Raw genomic sequence first — 21312 nt, 5'->3', positions numbered from 1 at the left:
AATCTTGTAGTTGTCTTTTGTTGTTGCCTAATTAACATGCATATCTTAATTCACTGGAAGCCAATAGGAAAAGCACTGTATTGCTAATTGTGTGATGTCTTTAAGTGCACTCTAACAAGTTGGGAATTATTTATCAGGCTCTCCAAAGAAAGCAAGAAATGATGTGATACATTCAACAGAACTGACTGACCACCATTCTTTCCCTGTAGCTTTCATCTGAGTAGCTAAGAAGTCATAGGAAATCAACCAGTCAGTACTGAGAGGAAATTTAAAGGTTGAAGCACCCTAGAATGATCCTGGATGTCTCGGCTTAATATTGTTAAAAAACAAAATTCAAATGAGCAAATTTTAAATATCTTATTGGCTTCATTCAAAGATTCATGAATCGGGTAGCATCCAATCTAGCAGACAGAAAGGAGCTCTGAGGAGCTGTACAAAATGACTTTCATAGGCAGAAGAGAACAGAAATAAGGAACGTATACTAGGCAAAAAGCAGACTGGTTGTGGCAAGGGCACCTTCCTTTAGGGGATAGCAGGGTCTCTCAGGCAGGTGGTGTCACTGGGTGCTGATGGGCTGATTCCTGAGGGGCTGGTTAAGATTCCATTTCTGGGAGAGCTGAAACTGTAATTCAGTCAGTCTTGGTTTGGTGACGTGGGGCTTAGCATAAGTGACTCCACTTTGGGCCTGCTGTCTTGTTTTTACAATACAGAAACATTTATCTAAAAGAAAATAAGTCATCAAGTTCAAACTTTCTAACAGGGCATTTTTTCCTTTTTTTTTCAGAGATATAGTCCATACCTATCAATTCTAAAGAGGCCAAATTGTTAAAGTAAGTGGATTATAGCTAGTTGTTAATTCTAGGCCACACATGTTAATTTTCCCGTGCTATACAAACACACACACACACACACACACACACACAGTTATACATATGCATTGGGACTCCCTTTATAAATCATTTACTTGGAGTTAAAAGATACTTTAATTAAAAATTATATAGAGGATTATAGAAAATGGTTTTTAGCCTTTATGACAAGATTGGACACACATATTAATTTGCATCACTGATCACGGGTGATGCAAAGCTCTTAAGAGGAAAACATGACGACTTATCAACAATACAAGTTGCGACAGTTTTCAGAAATCTACTGTGGCAAAAAGTTAAGAAAAATTTGTACTTTTCTTTTGGTGGAATAAAAACAAACAGTAATGGGAAATTGAGATAACACTGCTACAGCTCAGTTCCTTCTCTGCCCATTAAAATGATATACCACAGGAAATTAAACCACAGGAAATGTTACTCATGCTTAAAATACTCCATTAAGCCACTCAAATAAAACTGCAAATCAAGGAAATTTTGAAAAGAATTTTCAATGAGTTTCAGTGAAAACATTCTTTATTGGTAAGCAGACACTTAAAATTTTTTTATTACATACATCATGCAAAACAATTGACCTCACACATGGTTCTCTAACTGCTCATTGTAACATCTTTTTTGAGATGATTATAAACTTTAAAAGTTACAGTGACTGCAGTAGTAAAAAGAATTCAGGAAAACGACTCTAAATGAAGCAAACACTACCTAGTACACGTGGAAGTACTGGTCACCCCTTCTGGATGTTTAATTCTCTCTCTTAATGTAAATCTCTATGTTCTGGAAGACTATTATATACAAAAATGGCAGTCGTTTCGTATGTGCATCTAGAGGCACTCCATTTAATTGATAAAAGAAACTACAATAAAATTTCAAATAATTTCACAGAGTTTGATTAATTTTTCCCCCATTTTGTTAATCCAAAAGAGGGCAGTGCCCTTTTATTTAAAATGCTCATTTGTTTCAATAGATTATTGCCTTAGGAAGACGATTTTGCTCCTGTGAAAATGCAGTTTAACTTTGATAATCTTTTTCAACTGAGACTGATTTTTTGAACTGTTAGTTACATATTCTCTAAGTTGGTTGCAATTAGTAGAAAGTAACAAGGCTCCCTATTCTGAGGGGGAGCCTTGGGAATAATCCTCTCACTCTTCGTTATGACAGAGAAAAAGTCTTCTCTGTGGTGGGATGAACACTTCTACCCTGTGGCGGTTCTGGTAGCACTCCCAGTACTAAAACCTGGGTGAACGCACCTCCTTGAAATAACCAGAGCCCCCAGAGAAAGGTGAATTCCAAGTCTCCCACTGGCACATTCAAGTCAACTGGCAGTGAGTGGGCAGAGTAGACTTTTCTAGATACCTGAAAGTGGGGTGCTGCTGGAACAAATATCTAAAAATGCACAAGTGGCTTTGGAACTGGGCAGTGGGTAGGGGTTGGAAGAATTTTCAGGAGCATGACAGAAAGAGCCAAGGTTGCCCTGAACACTGTTAACTGTTCCACGGATGCTAAATGCTAGTGACGGCTTAAAGGAAGTAGGGAGCACGGGAGAGAAAACCTCAGTTGCCATAGAGATAGCTACACTATCATGAACAGACTGTTAGCAGAAATAAGGTCAGTAAAGGTGCTGCCAGTGAGGGCTCAGGAGGAAATGAGGAACATGCTGTTGGAAACTGAAGAAAAAGAGATTTTTAGTTACATAACGGCAAAACGCTTAGCTGAATTGTGGCCCACAGTTATGTGGACAGCATAAGCTGCAAGTGATAAATTTAAGATATTCAGCTGAAGAGATTTCTAAGCAAAGTGTGGAAGGTGGGCATACTTTCTTCTTGCTGGTTATAGTAAAATGTGAGAGGAGGTAGATAAATTGAGGGAAGAACTGCTAAATGTAAAGAAAACAGGACTTGATGACAGAAATTCTTAGCCTACGGCAGTGGCAAAAGACATTCAAATTAAGAGATTCACTGTCAGGAAAGCCTGCCCTAGGCAAAGAGATGCGGGTGTGGCTGTACAGTCTTTTGCCAATACCTGAGAAAGATCAAAAAACTGAGAGTCCAGTCACACAAAAGGTTCTTTGAAGAGATTAAGGGTGCAACTCACAGATCCTTTCAGCTATCTCAAAAAAAAAAAAAAAAAAAAAAAAAAAAAGCCAAAAGTAGAGAAGGGATTATCCTGGAAAGCTCTGTGGAGGGGCCTTCAGGCTAACAGGGTGAATGTCTCTAACATACAGACATCCACAGATTTCTTGAGAATGTTATATCAGCAGACGTTGCCATCTTAAACTGAAATGGATAGAGACAGCATGAAAGGAAAGATGGTTGGACCTCCCAGAATTCCACAGGCAAGAAACAAGCTGATAAAATTACTCAGCTGCAAACATGAGCTCACTTTCATGAAAAAGACAAGATGACTCTGAGAGGGAGTCACAAGCCAAGGACAGTGCTGCAAGCCACAGAAGATGATTCTCAGGCCTTGAAACCTAATGGAGTGTGTCTAGCTGAATTCCTATTGCTTGGCACTGGTGGCTTCTTTTTTAATTCTATTTTCTATTTTTTTGCACAGGAATGGCTATAACTGTTACTCTATGCCTGTCCTACCACTATATTTGAAAGCAGCTAACTGTTTTTCTAGGTTCATAGGAACACAGATGGCAAGGAATTGTGTCCCAGGAATCACACCCAGATCCTCTCACACCTGATTTACATGATTTAAGTGAGATTTGGAACTTTCCAGCTGGTGAGATTCAGATAAGATTTCGCACTTTAAGTTGATGCCTAACAGGCTGAGACTTTTAGCACCTCTGGATGGGTGACTTTAAGATAGATGTGAATCTTTGAGGCAGGAGTGGACTGTGGTAGACAGAATGCTCCCCCCACACCCCCAGAGTTCATGTTCTGATCCCCAAACCTGTGAATTTCTTACCTTACAAGGTAAGAGGGATTTTGTAGATGTGATTAGCTAAGTATTTTGAGATGAGATTATCCTGGATTATCCAGTAAACCAAATGTAATGACAAGGGTCCCACTAAAAGGAAAGCAGAATGCAAGGTGGTAGTAACAGACGTAAGGACAGAGCAGAAACTGGAGGGACATGGTCGCAAGTAAAGGGATGCCAGCAGCCTCTACAAGGTGAAGAGGCTAAAACACCTTCACTCCTGGAGCCTCCAGAAGGAGCCTGTGATATGTCACTTTACATGGCAGATGGGATTTTGAAGATGTGGTTACAGTTACTATGGACCTCATGATGGGGAAACGATCCTGCATCATCTGGTGGACCCAATCTAATCACATGAGTCCTTAACAGCAGAGAACCTTTCCCAGAGGTTGTCAGAGGTATGATGACAGAGAAGGGCAGAGATACAATGTTGCTGGTTTTGAAGATGGAGATAGGGGGTCACAGGCCAAGAAACATAGGTGGCCTCTAGAAGTTAAAAAGACAGGAAATGCTTCTCCCCTAGAGCCTCCCGGAAGGAATGCAGCCCTGTGGACACCTTACTTCAGCACCGTGCGACCCATGCCAGCGACTAACCTACAGAATTATAAGATGATAAATCTGTGCTACTTTAGGCCACTGAGCTTGTAGTAATTTGTTACAGCAGCAACAAAAAACTAAGCAGGAGTGGTGAGCAAAGATGAAATGATATTGGGGAACAAGCTGCAGCTTTTCCTATTCCTGATGTAGCCACCTCATTCAGGAAATACCTGGCTTTTGCAGAAATGCAAACATTTATGCTGGTAATTCTTTAGATCCAGTCTGTCTGATAGAATTTACATTCCTGTATTTCCACACTTGTTCTGTCCTGAAATAGAATACATTCTGGGTTGAACACTTAGAACAGTGCTTAGTAAATAGTGCAGGTCCCTAGAAAAACGTGTTAAAGGAAGAAATGAATGTGATCAAGGCAGGCTCTGGGAGGGAATGTAATTACTCTATTTTAAAGGGCTGTTTAACACATCTTCTCGAGAACTGCTGACCTCTATGTCTTTGTTTCTAATTTATGATGGTTATAGTTCTGTAAAATACAAGGCCAAACTGTATTTTTTGACACTAGTAGTACAGCTAAATCAGTAAGTAAAAAGAATGTGTAAAATCTTAATAGGAGAAATAATTATCTCATGATCAAGTATTTCAAAATCAGAATACAGACTCTTTTCAGTATATAGCACAGAAAAAATTTCAAATTATTTCATCAGAAGATTTCTTAATGGCTGTTGATCAAAGCAGCATCAGGAAACTTTAGTGCAAATTTTACCAAATGCATTTATCAAATTGGGGTTTTGTTCATTTTCTCTGTAAACAAATGTTGTTACATTAACACTGAGCATGTAACAAATAGTTTTGCCAGAATACTTAAAAGGTACCAACATAAGCCAGCCCTGCAACTAAAAACTCATACATATTTGTCTCAAGATCTATTCCCAGTCCAAGTTCATCTATACTAAAGGCTGGAAGATAGAGTAAGAGTAAAACCAAAATTGATCTGTAGAAATAATAAAAATCATTAGTTTTTTTTAATGCTCTAAGTATCTCCCTTTTAACATGGCACATTCTCCTTCCTACATGCCACTGCATGAATAGGAGCAACGTTATTTTAGTTGCTGGAGTATCACAGTGTTAAGAATATCTGCTTCTTGTAGTGTCAGGCTTTCATCTGTTAGCTCTTTGTTTGGAAATGAAGTCACAAGAATAAAGTCAAGACTTGCAAATTCAGGACGGGATTGCACAATAAAGTCCCGAACATCCAGGATCCTGAAGAAAGAAGATAAAGATTAATTTGTGATACAAAATTTTATTGCCATGTAAGCTTTTAGCTAACATTAGATAATAATAAAAATTACACACTTCTAATTCTTATTTAAATGTTCTGTAACTTTCTTTAATTTACACTACTTCAATGGATGGATTTATCTTGGCTTTAAGATCAAACTAAGCGTTACCTTTGGAGTGTACCTAATATCTACTTTGACCGTAAACAGAGACAATCTTCAGGTGAGGTACACAGAAAACAAATATCAACAATGTTATGACACCAAAAGTGCAGGTCCTACTCTCTTCGGAGTATAAAATATTTCAGCAGTACACGACCCAGAAAAAGGTGCCTCTGATTGGCCTGTGTCAAGGTGAGTCTGTGACTATGAAAAGCATAAGTCATGAGAATAATTTTTAAAAATTACTTTCACATACAACTCAACTAAGATCATAAATGTATCCCTCAGATGGATACAATGAACAAATAAAAATAATATCTTATTAGCACAACAAATGTACAAATGAATGCTAAAATGACCTTTTTTTTGTTTTTTATGAGGAACATTGGCCCTGAACTAACATCTGTGCCAATCTTCCTCTATTTTACGTGGGATGCCACCACAGCATGGCTTGCCAAATGGTGCTAGGTACATGTCTGGGATCCCAATCTGCAAATCCCGGGCTGCCGAAGTGGGGTGTGCAAATTTAACCACTAACACCACCAGGTCAGCCCCCTAAAATAACATTTTTAAAAGTTCATTTGAAATACTTGACAACAGCACCATTAAACTTTATTTACACTACAAATTTATATTATGAAGAATCTGCTAGGTGGAAAGTTAATTCCAACCAGAATTATCATAAATTTTTAAATAAGTAAAGTCCCAATAAGGTTTTACTATATTAAATCAAATCTGATCCCACTTTACATGGTTTTAGCAACAGTGCAGAAGTGCAAAAGTTTAACAACTTTATTTTTGAATATCTGAATTTGCATTAGTCTTTGGACAGTTTACAGAAGATATTTAACTACTACATATTTCACTCCTTACACACAGCTATTATCCTTTTAAAGTTTTTTTCTTCTGTCAAAAACTTACTTCAAAACTAAGTCTAAAGAATTTCATTCATTCTTCATTAGATTTCATTACTCAAGTCACATACAGTTTTACACAGACAAGCAACCACGTGTACAAGAGCAAACCAGCAGCTGACCTGTGCGTACTGTTGAATCTCTGTATCAGACGACTCCCATCTGCTAACCTGACCTGAATCTTTGTTGTTGGCACTGAATCATCGATAAGGACAACTGCGTTAAACATCGATTTATCCTCTTCTTCTGGGGAGGAAGGGGTACTGACTATTTCAGGTGTAAGGCTAAGAAAGAAGAATTAAAGAATTAGAACACAAATTTGAAAACATAAGACATTTGACAAAGTGAAGACAGGAGAATAACCGCTTAGATCTATAGGTGATTCTCACGGTATCCGGCCTAGGACTTCTGGACTTTCTTCCAGTTTCCTATACATCTGCCAATCTCTTTCATTATATTAAAATTATTTTGGATCCTATGATTCTGATTTAGTTTATCCAATCTCTTTCAAAAGCCTAACTTTGTATTCTTTCCCCCTTGATCCCTTTGAAATGTCATGTTAGCACAACTGTTTAGCACAACAGTCTTTAGTCAAAGAATGGGTATGAACGGAGACAGACTTGGTTTTGAATCCAGTCAGCTATGTCACCACTGTAAACTTGACTAAGTAAATTAATCTCTTTGAATCCAAGTTCTATCATTTATAAAATGGGAAGAAATGATTCTATGTCACGTGGTATGCTATACCCACTAAGTCCTTAACATAGAGCCTCGAACAGTGTTTCAACAGGTGCCAGCTATCTTTGTACGAATCACCAGCATTAAACTATTAGTTTAATTTAAACATAATTAATATTACTTAAAAACATCGGACTTAAGCAGTGACTGCTTTACAAAAGAGAAGTAAGTCCTAAGTGTTAGTGAGGAATGACATTTTATATATGGTGATGAATTTATGATGAAGCTTATTTGATAGGACATCTTACCATTGACCTTGATTACTAGCAACCTTAGCAGTGCTTTCTCAGTGCTTTCTAATGAAGCAGGATGACCAAGCATTGTAAGCTGAAAGTGAATGTCAAAAAGAGAGTGCTCTTTTGGTCAAGAAATTAAAACAAATTTAGCTGAATTCTTTATAGACATCAAATTCTAACCTTCTCTGTCATCTTAAGAGATTCTTTGATAGTCTCGATGTTTGTTCTCTCAAATACGGAGATTTAGATGGCTTCCTATAAATTATTTTCTTTTGAAAAAAAATAAAATAAATCTATATTTATTAGTATAAAAGTCCTCCGAACACTTGAGCTTTAGTCAAGTGTAAATTTAGCACATAATGACTCCCATTCCCACCCAAAAAGTTTCTCAGAATATATGGTAAAGTGGTAAAATGAACTGGCACTTACTGCTAACACTTCCCCTTTCTTTAACTATTTCCTGACATATATTTTAGAACTGATTTCAGAATATATAAGATAAAGATATGAAAAATGAGGAAAAGATGACTTGTAATCACTCATCAGATCTTATTAAGGAATTTTCTTTCAAGTTTCGAATTGAGGGCCTAAATAGTTGCACTGTCAAGTTGGTATTGCTGTTTCTGTACCTTAATGCTCACTGTTTAAAATAGATTCTGACCAGGAAAGTTCTTCTCAAAACATAAAAATGAAGTACAGGGCAGGGACACTCGGTAAGAAAAGCCCTTTCATGCTTTTCTTTGAAGTTGTGTGTATGTCAACATGAAATTATATGGAATAACATCTGAGGACTGGAATGGACTTTCAAGATAATTCAGGTCAACCACATCATTTTATAGGAAGGGAAAACTGAGTCACAGAGATTGAAAGACAGGCTCAGAGCCACAGAGAGAGGTAGCAAGCAAGTCGGTTACTGTGGTATAAAAACACCATTTAAAAAAAATACAGTAACTTTAATATTTAGCTGTCAAAGTCATGCCTGTTTGCTACTGAAAACTTTCTCCTTATCATTCAATTGATCCAGCCATAGTGATAGTTTGATATAGTTTGTATGTCTCAAGTGTTACATTAAAAAGAAAGTTTTTAAGCAAAGAAAAGAAGGAAGTTAATTGATAAAACAAGCTTTCCAGGCAAACTGGAGGAGAGGATGTAGATTGTAAGTGGAATGACTCCCTCAGACAGGAGGAAAAACATCTTTAAGTTTAAAAGAGGGAAGTAAGGATGGATTTAACAAACTCAGAGGCTAAGGGGAATATATTAAGAAAGTGCGTTCTTGCTGGGCTCTGTTTTCTCAGTGAGCCTGGAAGCACAGGAATCCATGAGAGTGAGGGGCGGGGGAAGAACAGGGGGCTCAGGGACAGCAGGGGACCTCTGGGATCAGCCCCTCGAGAGCAGGAGCAGCTTCGCTTGCCCGCCCAGCACAGGTGTGCGAATGCCCCCAGCAGCACTGACCGGCACAGAGCAGACCAATCCAATGACTGCACAGTCAGGCAAGGGGGCCACAGAACTGCCAGGATAAGAACATGATGGAAAGGCAGGAGGGAAGGGCTGTTAGACTCGAGAGAAGAGAGCCCTCCAGGGTCCTGGGATCAAGATGAAGTCAAACCTCAGGCGCAGGGGCTGGGTGAGAGTGGCAAACAGAATCTTCTGGACTGAACTGTACAGTATGATAAACAGGCAGTGACTGCTCTTAAGCAGAAAGAGAGATGTGCTTCAAATCATGATTTTTATCACCATACATGCCAGCTCAAAAGCCAACAGTGAACACCTACTGTTAGCCCTGCCTATCAAAAATGAATCTGATTTTCTACTTGTTGGGCTCGACTCTAGCTGACCAAGCTGATTTTTATTCAGTATTACAGTTTGTTCTACCATTGTAAATTTGCAGTTTTCCATCTACGATTTGCTTGCTCCTATTATATTACGTGAGGGCAATGGGTAATATTTTGACTGCATTTAGGTTTACCCCTAATTATCTGTACATCACAATAAAAAATTTAGTTTCCATCTAAGTAATGTTCTGTTTGCAATTAGACTGCCAGCTATGGAAAACAATGGAATTATTTCCATCTCTGTTTTGTTTGCTTCTTTTTAATTATTTCTCTGTTCAGTAAATCGTTGTCTGGAACTCTTGGGAAAGAGTCATTTTAGAAAGTTACTTTCTGAACAGATAAAGGTTAACTGTTAGAACTTTCTTCTTTCTTTTTTTTTAAACAGACTGTTGAAACCACAAGAGGCTGAATTTTTTTTTTTTTTAAAGATTGGCACCTGAGCTAACATCTGTTGCCAATCTTTTTTCTTCTTCTTCTTCTTCTCAAAGCCCTGCAGTACGTAGTTATATATTCTAGTTGTGAGTGCCTCTGGTGGTGCTATGTGGGACGCCGCCTCAGCATGGCTTAATGAGTGGTGCCATGTCCATGCCCAGGATCTGAAGTGACATAACCCTGGGTCCCAGAAGCGGAGCGTGTGAACTTAACCACTCAGCCACAAGCTGGCCCGCAGAACTTTTCTATTTTAATATTTTTTTAATGTAAAGTCTTTTAAAATGTTCTATGCAATTCTTCACTTTCTTAGAATATATATTCAACTATTCAACATTAGGATTCAAGTGCGTGATACAGGCTCACACCACCATGCTAACCTAGTCTAAATTTCCTATACATTAGAACCTGAAAACTCTGAAGACTACATTTGTCAGACTCCCTTGCAGCTAGGATTTTATACGATTCATCCCTTCCCCTGAGCAAACAAATCCATACTTGTGTGGTGAAAGTGGGCACCGCAAAGTGGAAGCTATGCAGGTCTTCTGGTTACCAAGGTGTCGGAGGCATTTGATTCTTCCAGAGCAGTCATGATGGAATGTTCCAGTGTCTGGTCCCTAAGGGACTGAGCAACTGAGGGGGCAGAGGAAGTATTTTCTCTAGAAAGTTCTCTGTTATGTTTGTTTCTCCTAAGGATGACTTAGTTTGCTATCTCTTGTAGAAAGTCTATAAACTTTCCATGGCTCTCTAAGAAGCCTCTTACTATTTAAACTAGCAAGTGAGGTCTGTTTTCTATAATCACAAACCCTGACCAATATGGCTAATGATCGGCATAGCATTATCACTGCTGAACTCTGTCATTTTCCTTTATCATTTTCTCCTTTTTAAAAATCTTTCTCTAGCTATCTGCCTTATAAGGAAAAAGGCTGGCCTTTATAAGATACTATAATTAGATAATATCCTTATTTTCATGAGGTGAAATTGCTGATTATAACCAGTGGTCCTTCTCAGCTATCTTCCCTTTATGCTACCTTCTCCAATTCCAATTGTAGATTTACTGTACTTCTACTAACAAAGATGTGCATTCTAACATTAATTCTTGGTCATAAATTTAAATAATAGAGAAAGTATGTCTTAAGCAAAGAGATGACTGGGCATTTTACCCGTGTTCTAACTAAAAATCATTATCTCAATAAATATTAAGTAAAAAATGAGAAGTGCTAGAAAATATTTTAGAAAACTCTATCTGAGAGTCATAGTTATAAAAACAAAAAGAGGAAAGAAATAGAACAATTCAGGGGAAGCCTGACCTGTGCTGGTAGTAAAGAGAAACAAGGGAGAAAAGTCCAGCACACTGGGAGCTGAAGGATTCAGATCCTAAAACAAAGTCAGGTCAACACATGTTTCCTTACTCCCTATATGTCGCAGAAATCATTCTCTTTCAGAAGAAAAGGATAGAGACGGGAGACTAGAGATATGAAAGACAAGTGTAAAGAACCAATAATGAATATTTTCCTAGTGTGAGAAATGAGAGGGGAACAGAGAACCAGTGTGTACAAGAGAACTGAAAAGACCTTAGAAGGCAAACAATCACATGAAAAGGAACAAAGGATGCACAAGGGTATGTTGGAAAGATGGGTAATGCCACAATTCCACGTCTCCTATAGAGATATGTGGACAAATAGAGGGTAACTATTACCCACTTACTTTATAAGACTTATTAAGATGCTTTCAAGCCACGGCTATTTTAAGGAGTCCACTCACACATTATACCATGTACACTGATTTCTAAACTGTGCTCAGCAACATCCTATGGGTTCTTCGGAAATGTCTCAGACAACTCCCTGCAACACCTACAATTAGAGGAGTTCAGGTTTTCTATGTTTTACACATTGGGCTTCAATAATTTGAAGAAAGAGTTTGGCTGCTTAAAATATATAGAAAATAACCAAACTAAACATATCGCTCTTGCTGTAAGAGCTTAACAATTACTTATCGCAGACAGGCATGCTTAAAGCTGTGATCTAAGCTATCTATTGTTTTATCTAATCAACAACTCTTTACAATTTCCCCCTTTGGACCCATGTAATCAGAAAGAGGCAGGATGGCCACATGCTAACCACCTCCCAGTTCAATCACCTTGAGGAAATTATTGCACCCGCAAATGGAGTAATGACAGGCTCTCCACCAGAGGTGTTGCGAAGATTGAGTTAATGTATGTTAAAGTGCTTAGAGGGCTAGGAAGGTGGCAGTTGCTAAATATTATCTAATAATATTATCCCTGGATTTGCATATCTAATTCCATCAGCAAGGTCTTCAAAGTTCATATTTTAGTTTTTACTTTCCAGGTTATTTTGCTTTATTTATTCTCAAAGAAAATTCACATTGAACAAAGACAAACATTTTTCTCTTTTTAGGATTTTACCTTCCAAGTTTTTGTCCTTCTCCACTAAAAGCCTTGAACCTCAATCTCGGTTTTACGTATTCTTGATCTTGATGATCCTCCATGTCCAAATTCACTTGGCCACCATGAACCAGTCGCTGAAGCTCCAAGGGAATCTCTCTTTTAAAAAGGGGAAAAAAGTTTTAGTTAACTATTCAAATAATGAATCTACACTGTGGAGGTTACTATAATCAAGATGTGAGCTACACTGAAAAACAGTCATTTTTGCTTAAACTATAATATAGAAATTTCCACGATGACCGATTAGTCACTGTAGATCTCTCTCTCTCTCTTAAAGCGGCATCACATTTCTCCTTAGTGGTTTTCAACACAGGGATTTCTTGTTTCACAGTGATCTTGGGGTACTTCTGACATTTAGAAAGTCAAACTGCAAGACTGCAATTTATACCTAAATTAGCACTAGAAAATTCCTAGGAGGACATAATAGTAAATGCAGATATTTAATTCTAAACTCCCTGGAGAAGTCTGAAAGTGGACAGGGGTGTTTTTCTGTTTTGTTTTGATTTTTGGTGAGGAAGCTTGGCCCTGAGCTAACATCTGTTGCCAATCTTCCTCTTTTTCTTCAGGAAGATTGTCACTGAGCTAACATCTCTGCCAATCTTCCTATTTTATGTGGCATGCCGCCACAGCATGGCTTGATCAATGGTGCTAGTAGGTCTGTGCCTGGGATCTGAACCTGCGATCCCCAGGCTGCTGAAGCAGAGCACACAGACCTAACCCCTATACCACCAGGCCAACCCTGACGGGGTGTTTTGGATTGCTGTGTGATTCGTGAGGGCTGCTGTCATTCAGTCAGGACCAGGGATTCATCTTGCCCAATGAAGACTTGTTTGGACTTCCACAGAAACACTGAATGCCCTGCCAGAGATTCACGTGGACAACAACACTGTCTATAATGTCTGAGCCTAAAACCTAAGGCTTACTAGGCTCCACCTTACATATAAGCAAAAACTGTTTCTTTTGGTATTATATTAACACACTTTGAAATTCCCAAGAATGTACTACCATATAAACGGAGGGAAGATCACATTTTGTTCTGTTTGGAACTTTACCGTGTCTCAGACTGCAATGTCATTTATAGTAATTAAGCTGCCAACTTCACAGACCTCGTTATCCTGTTGTTGTCTGTCACATTTACATGAGTAGTGCTAGACTGCACATAGGTGCAAACTATCTGACTCCTTCATCAAGTCTCATGGTGTGGTCATTTATACATTGAAATGTATAATTTTATGATAGATTACTTTCCTTTATTTCTTCATATATTTAAGATAGAATACTATATAAATTGTTGGGAAATAATATGCATAGATAGATTATATTATCTGAGTTCTTCTTTGAGGATAGTGAAGATGGTGTTACAAAATATTTGGGGACAATGATAATACAGTTGACAAACACTATCTGACATCAGTAACTTTTTTTAAGGAGTCTTTCATAAAACTGTTCTTGATCATAATTTGTACTTGAGGATAAAGCGTGGCTCAGATAAACTGGATTCGAGGACATGGTGTGGTTCAAATAAAAAAGTTCTTTTAGTATACTATGATTGTTTGAACATTAGCCTATGAAGTTTATGGATTATTATCATTTAACAATAAATTAGTTTTGATCTATATTATAGTACATTCATCATCAACGTGTTCTTTTCTTCCACCGTCCTGAAACAAGCATCGATGTCCACAGTAAGGCTGATCCTCACTTAGCAGGTGAACACTTCCCCTCTCAGTCACTCCGGGCTCTTCCCAGGGACTCTGCCGGCTGCCGAGTCCAGAGCATGAATTTAAACTATTATAGCTTTGTATTTGCCACCACCAGATACTCCTCCCAGGACTTCTTCCCACCTTTCTCAATGACTTCTGCATATGGCTTACAGCATTTCTTGCTTTTTAGGTACCCTGACATTATCCTTGTAGAATTCAAAGTCAAAACTTATGCAACTTAGTGTTCTAAAATACATTTCCTTCAGGTCCCTGACTACCTCAACTCCACTGAGGTTCATCTCCCTGCCACTTCAGCCACTCTCCTTGGACATATTTTATCACTTGGAAAAGCGCCACCTTCAGTTCCTGCGTGGAGCATAACATCCTACTCCAGTCCCTTCACTGCTGCTTAAACCTCCCAGTTCATCACCAACTTATGTCTTAAGTTGTATTTCCACTTAGGAATGATCATGTTCTCAGCTAGCGAAAGCAGAAGCAGAAGAACTTTTATAATCATAGCAAAATGACTTGGTTCCTCATCCTTTAGCAAGAAGGGCTGGTGAGTAACGACGTTCTTTAGATGGGTCAGAGCACTGTATATCTGGTTTACTTTCACAAAGTATAACTTCAAACCAACCTTTTGAAATCTTCTGCCAGCAGTAATGCCACTTTAAAAGATTGCTAATATAAGTTGCTGAATTTCAGGCATACATGCAATGAGAGTCACCCTGTCAACAGTAAGCAGGACAGTGGCTTAGCGGATGGGTAGCTACATGCTAATCAATTCACTGATTTATGACACTAAGATGTTCCTTCTCGGAATTGGGACCAGAGCTTCATCAGACTTTAAAAGGGACCAATGTCACTGTCCCTCCCCCCAAGACCCAGTGGCTTACAGACAGCAATTTATCCTTTACATACTTAAAAAATGCCCTTCCCCTGGCAATCACTTACATAATATATTCCAGTACCTAACTCTTACAAACCCGTAGTGCATTCACTACTGAACAGCATCTGTAAAAAAAGAAAAAAAAAAGCCCCACCTAAAGTAGCCAATAAAATACAAATAATACATCTTACCCTCTCTTAACAGACTCCAGAAATTGAGCATTTGTTGGGTCACTGTAAGGTCTCAATTCTCCATCATCTAAGCTGAAACCATTGCTCCACAGTTTAAGCAAAATCTGAACCTTGTGAGCATAGGAAAAAAAGATAAACGCAAGAATCCATCTGCATTAAACCACTTTAAGTTTCAAATGTGATATTTCACAATATATTAAACCATCTACTTAATTTAAAATATGCAGTTATTTGCACTATTATTTATTCATAGTTAAAATAAAGACATAAACCATGTGTGTTTGCTTAGCAGATCTGTATTTAGCATAACAAACTGACAATGGTTGAAATACCGAAAGTCCCACAGCTGGACCCTGGCCTTGAAGTACAATTATTTCTAGTTCACTGAGAAAACGAAGGCAATGAGAACACCCAGCTGTCACTCAACACCCACCCTTCTTCTTCATCTGTGCCCATGTTATTCTCTGCCAGAGCTTAAATATTCATGCGAACAGGCAAGACAGAATTTCCAGTGATGCTCCAAGGCTAAACTATACATTTTTACAATGACACTGTAACTCCAAAATTTCAAAAGGCAACGAAACAAAGAATCACTTGAGGTGTTTCTATGTTTAGAACTCAGCTTATTCTATATTATGACAGTATACCACTTATAATTATTGGAACATATATATAAGCTTTCTTTTTGTTTTTGGAGGAAGATTAGCCCTGAGCTAACATCTGCCGCCAATCCTCCTCTTTCTGCTGAGGAAGACTGGCCGTGAGCTAAAATCTGTACCCAACTTCCTCCACGTTATATGTGTGACGCCTGCCACAGCATGGCTTGACAAGTGGTGCATAGGTCTGCACCGGCAATGTGAAATGGCGAACCCCAGGCTGCCAAAGTGGAAGGTGTGATCTTAACCACTGTGCCACTGGGCCAGCCCCTATATAAGCTTATTTTGACAGTGAATCATATGTTCTTTCAACAAACAGTTACATATCTATAAGTGCAGGGCACAACTGAGATACAAAATATAAAATTTAAGATTGAAAACTTACACATTAATGTTTCAAAAAGAGATTATATTTATATTATATTATCAATTTTAAATTTCAAAACAAACAACAGCAACTAGAGGCAAATATCTCTAATCTGTCATTTTGATTACTGTACCTACATCTTGCAGCTGATTTTCTCCATAGATGTACTCAGACCGCTTACAAAAGGAGTTACCCAATCGGTATCCTCCACCTGTAAAGGACTGAAGCACACAGCAAGTGACGAAAAATCCACTTTATTAAGCAAAGTGTTATGATAATATGTGATATATATTTTAAAACTAGATCAACTGTAATTAGCCAAACTGGTTTATACTTTCCAGGGAAATTTTACATTAAAATGAAAGTCTTACGCTATAGAGAAGTATATACAAGTAAGAAATTCTGCTTCTTCCCAGAAAAACATTAGTAACTCAAGCTGAATTAACTTTGGCCACCCTTAAACTAAGAAATGTACTTATACTCTGAAATATATATTTTGAAGTGTAAATAGACTTTAAAAAGCCACCATTAATATTTTATAGTCTTCATTATATTTTACAGTATTTTATAGTTTTATAATATTTAATAAGCCTTATAATAGAAGTCTTATGATACAAATTATAATGCTTAAATAATATTTCATGAAGTAAATAACAGTTTCACAGAGTAAAGGAAGAATTTTATAAATGGGTATAAACTACCCTGAAGAAAAGCTCTATACTTATAAGTTGCTTTTATTCAACTGTACCAAATAAACTATGATTGCACGTTTTATTTTACCATACTAATCACTAAGTCTTCTATTTTTCAGGCGGTAGGACAGCTTATGAAGTAAAAATGTCACTCCTTTAAATCACCACTTATAAGTGAGCTTTTAATTATTACATTGCCTTCTATCCTACAGACTAAATTATATCAATTCCACATTTTTCTTACAGAATTGGAGAACTTGCAAGAACTAAAATTACCTTAGACTTGACAGAAAGAATTTCAAGCTATTGGTAAATAATGAAATGAAAACTAACACTTATGTTTCATTTAGAATAGCAGTTCTCAACAGCAGATGTACTGTCACAATTACCAAGAGGCTTTTTTGAAAGACACATGCCTAGGCACACCTGAAACCTACCCAACTGTGACATCTTGAGGCCATGTGGTGGTTTAGAAAACCTCCCCAAATGATTTTGATATGGGAATTTGGGTTGAGAAATGCTAATTGTAAGAATATATGACAATTATACACAAAAAGACACATGATATCTTCCTTAATATACCAATATTGTATCAGTTGATAGATATAAAAGCTACATAAAGGTTTTATAGAAATTTAAGAAGGTACAAAAGCAATTCAATAGAGGAAGGTGAGCCTTTTCAACAACGAAGCAATTAGACATCCATAAGTAGAATAATGAACCTTGACGTAAAATTAACTCAAAATGGACCATAGGTTTAAACATAAAATATAAAACTATAAAACTGTTCTATATAACATAGGAGAAAATCTTTGGGACCTATAGTTAGGTAGGTGAAGAGTTCCTAGACAAGCTACCAAAAGCATAACCCATAAAAGAAAAAAAAAAGGATAAATTTAAAACTTTGCTTTGTTGAAAAACCTTGATTAGAAGGTGAAAAGACAGGCTAAGTCTAGGAGAAAATATTTGCAAACCATATATCTGACAAAAGATTCATACCTATTAAAACGTATAGAGAACTCTCAAACAATTTTGTTTGTAACAAAACAAACAACTCAATTTGAAAATGGGCAAAAGTCATGAAGACACATTTTACTGAAGAGGGCAATAAAGATAAGCACATGAAAAGACAGTCAACATCACAGGCCATTAAGGAAGATGCAAACGAACATTATTAGCCATTGGGGAAAGGTACACGGGACCTCTCTGCATACTTTTTGCAAATTCCTGTGAGTCTGTAATTATTTCAAAATGAACAGGTAAACAGAGAAATTGCATAGAAATGTAAGAAACTGCCTCAACTTTCAATCATTAACAGAAAGAATACAATCTTACAAAAATGAATCAAATATTTAAAACAGAAAGATACAGTTAGAAAAAGAATGTTTGCAAAGAATATAAAAAACTATAGAAGAGATTAAATATATAAATAGCATGCTCAGTTTTAAAATTAGCACTCACCTTAGATTTGTCATCACCTGAAGCTCTTGTGGCTTCATTCAGAGGGACAGCGCCATGCTCCTTCGCCTCTTTGAAAAGTTCATTCACGATTTTCCCAGTTGAAGGTCGAACTATGTGTAATCCACTGTATCCGTGTTCACCTGAATAGAACCTTTAAACATTATAGCTCATGAATAAAAACTTAGAATACAGAAAAAAACTACTTTAAAAAGCTACACAGTCTTAAGATTAACTTTTATTTAAAAAGACTTTGACTTCTGTGGAAATATTTAATTTTAAAAATGGGATTAAGGTATTACGCAGTAAATATTCCATCCACTTTCTCATGGGGTTTGCGGAGATTCTGGTAGCAAGTTCAGCATCTGGCTTGTTTCTTCCTCCCTCACCCTCTGTAACTGCTTGTCAGATGCATCTCTTTCCCAGCTTAAGCACTTTTGGTGTGGTGGGGAAAAGCAGTGTTGACAGCGGAAGCTAGGTCTCTTCCCTTGAGGAATCCACACTCAGTAGGGACCTAATTAGTGCAGAGACCTGTAGATTTGATCACGTAAACATCTAAATCCAGGCACAGAGGGTTTACTCCTCAGAGATTTTTGGATTGAAAAATTGTAACCCCCTGTGTTAAAGGTAAATAATTTAGACTAGGCAAATTTTTCAGTGGATTAAGTATGTAGCGACTAATGTGTACTGACTCCAACTTCATAGTGGTCCCAGGAAACATAAAAATTTCCTTTACCCTAGATTAGTACCCCATGTGAGCTTTCAAGATCTTTTTCAATCAAGAATATCAGAGAATACAACCAATGAAATATCACCATGGAGACTTCCAATATAAGACGACCATCCAGTTCCAAACTTGCACTGAACTGAGTGACAAAACAAAACAAAGGGGGGAAATCATATCTGCACTGGAGACTAAGAATGGAGGTCACCTTCAAGACTTTCTCCAAAATTAGTATATGCAAAACTGAACAGAAAGAGGAAAAGGCAGACCAGCTTTCAATTCACTGTAAGTGAAGGAAAAACCCACCTGGAGAACAAGTGGACACCAGCACAACCGCACTAACATGAGGCTAGCTCATAACTGGTGGGGGCGGGGCGGGGATGGTGGTAGGGTGGGGATGGTGGTGGGGCGGCCTCCATCCTGCTCGTGCTCTGGGGAAGCACACTGCGGCCCGAGTTTACACAGAGCAGGAGCCACTGGAAGCCTTCCTGCCGAGCTTCTAGTGAGAGGGCTCAGCATAGTGAGCAAGGCGTAAAACTGCCACAGCTGACTCTTAAGACAAGCATTAGCATTACAGAGGAGTTCAGTAGCAGATGATTTCAGGCAGCTATGAGAAAGGTAGAGAAAGGGAAAGGAAAAAAGGGAGGAAGGGGAAGAGGAGTGAAAGGAAAGAAAAGAGAAAAGCAAAGCTCCCGCTGCAGCTATCTCCTGTTGTAGCTCCTTGGCTCCCTGTCCCACATCTCTAGTCTGCCAAAGTACAACCATACACCTCCTTTTTATCTCAGTCTTAGGGAGAAACACTACTGGAAAACCACACAGGAAAAGATCTACCAGCTCCTTTGTGGTTAATGCTTTTTATTACGTGTTTAAGAAATCTTTGCCTACCTCAGGGTCATGAAGATACTCTATTTTCTTCTAGAAGTTTTATTGTTTTCCTTTTATATTTAGATCCACAATCCATCCGTTTCTCCTCTTTCATAATTAAGTATGCCTATATCCTTGACTCTCATTCTCTATTTAAAATCATCTCACCATCAAAATATTTGTCCACTCATGTAAACAGCAACGTCCCCTACACAGATGACTCTCAAACACGTTTTTAGCACCCTCTTACTTATGGTTCAGTGCTGTTTCTAAAAGCAGCTACTTGAATTAAGTTCGTGTTTTCCAAAACTAACCCTATGTTCCCACATAAATCTTCCCATAACAATCACATCTTTCCTTGCGTCACAGATTAAGAGCCTTGAAGTTTTCTCTTTCCAGTCACTTACTCCCTATAGCTCATGCCATCGAGTTTCTACAGTAAATTCTTTAAAATTATCCCACATTGATTTCACCCCTTCTCCTCCATTCTATTGATACCACCCTAATCCAAAATTTTATTACCACATTCCTGCAATTGTTTTCTTCTTGATTTCTTTGTCTCCTTATCCTGTTCTCCCCATCACTATTAATTTTATATTGTATCGCCAGTCCTATTTTCCTAAAAGTAAATAATAATAATGGCTAACATTTATCAAGGGTTAACTATGCGCTCATTTAATCCTCATAACAATGGTATTTTCCTCATTTTACAGATAAGAAACTGAGCTTAGGGAATTTTAAAGATTGGTCCATTGGCAAAAGCTTATTAGACTACAGAGAAAAAAAAAATAGAACTGGAGTGTCTATCTTTAGAATCAAAGCTTTTATCATTATATTATAGTGTTTATCATAATTTGAATTCAAAAACATATACTGGCTTTACACTGCCTTCTATAAAAACATAACTCTCCCTGGCCTTCAAGGCTGTACATGACGCGGCTGTATCCGGAACTGGCTGCATCCTTTGTAGGGCCCAGTGCCCAATGAAAGCGAGTCTCCTTGTTCACAATTTATTAAGAATTTCAAGACAGTAACAGCAAAGCATTAAACCAAACACGAGGCCTGTTAAGTGTGGGCCTCTGTGTGACTGCACAGGTGCCAGGTCCAGGAAGCACGCCCCGGCAGAGATCCACCTGTCCAAAATTATCTGCCACTAGGCAAATTGTTTTTCTACTACCGTTCTGCTGGTTCCTTTTCTGGTCCCTCTTGTTGCTTTTATTAATTCTTCCTGTGAGCCTGTTTGTTCCTAGAACTTTGTCCCTTGTTTTCTGTGCTTATCTCCATCCTAATACTCTTTTAAGGGCCAACGAAGTACCAACACTGAGCTAGACATCTTACACACTTTATCTCATAAT

The 21312-nt window shown here is 37.8% G+C and overlaps 1 protein-coding gene across 1 annotated transcript in view; it reads right to left on the bottom strand.

The window, feature by feature from the left end:
- Nucleotides 1-1375: 1375 nt before the first annotated feature.
- UBXN2B (UBX domain protein 2B) overlaps nucleotides 1376-21312 on the bottom strand; it is a 28895-nt gene continuing 8958 nt past the window's right edge. The window contains exons 3-8 of the mRNA XM_046642336.1: nucleotides 18373-18523; nucleotides 16357-16440; nucleotides 15197-15306; nucleotides 12375-12512; nucleotides 6837-6998; nucleotides 1376-5621 (exon numbers count right to left, since the gene is read on the bottom strand). Coding sequence (XP_046498292.1) covers nucleotides 5459-5621; nucleotides 6837-6998; nucleotides 12375-12512; nucleotides 15197-15306; nucleotides 16357-16440; nucleotides 18373-18523 — 808 coding nt within the window. The 3' untranslated portion in view covers nucleotides 1376-5458. The remainder of the gene's footprint in view (nucleotides 5622-6836; nucleotides 6999-12374; nucleotides 12513-15196; nucleotides 15307-16356; nucleotides 16441-18372; nucleotides 18524-21312) is intronic.

The sequence above is a fragment of the Equus quagga genome, chromosome 16 (genome assembly GCF_021613505.1).
Source record: "Equus quagga isolate Etosha38 chromosome 16, UCLA_HA_Equagga_1.0, whole genome shotgun sequence".
Taxonomy (NCBI): domain Eukaryota; kingdom Metazoa; phylum Chordata; class Mammalia; order Perissodactyla; family Equidae; genus Equus; species Equus quagga.
The sequence above is the reverse complement of the archived record's forward strand: the minus strand, read 5'-3'. Positions and strand labels throughout refer to the sequence as shown.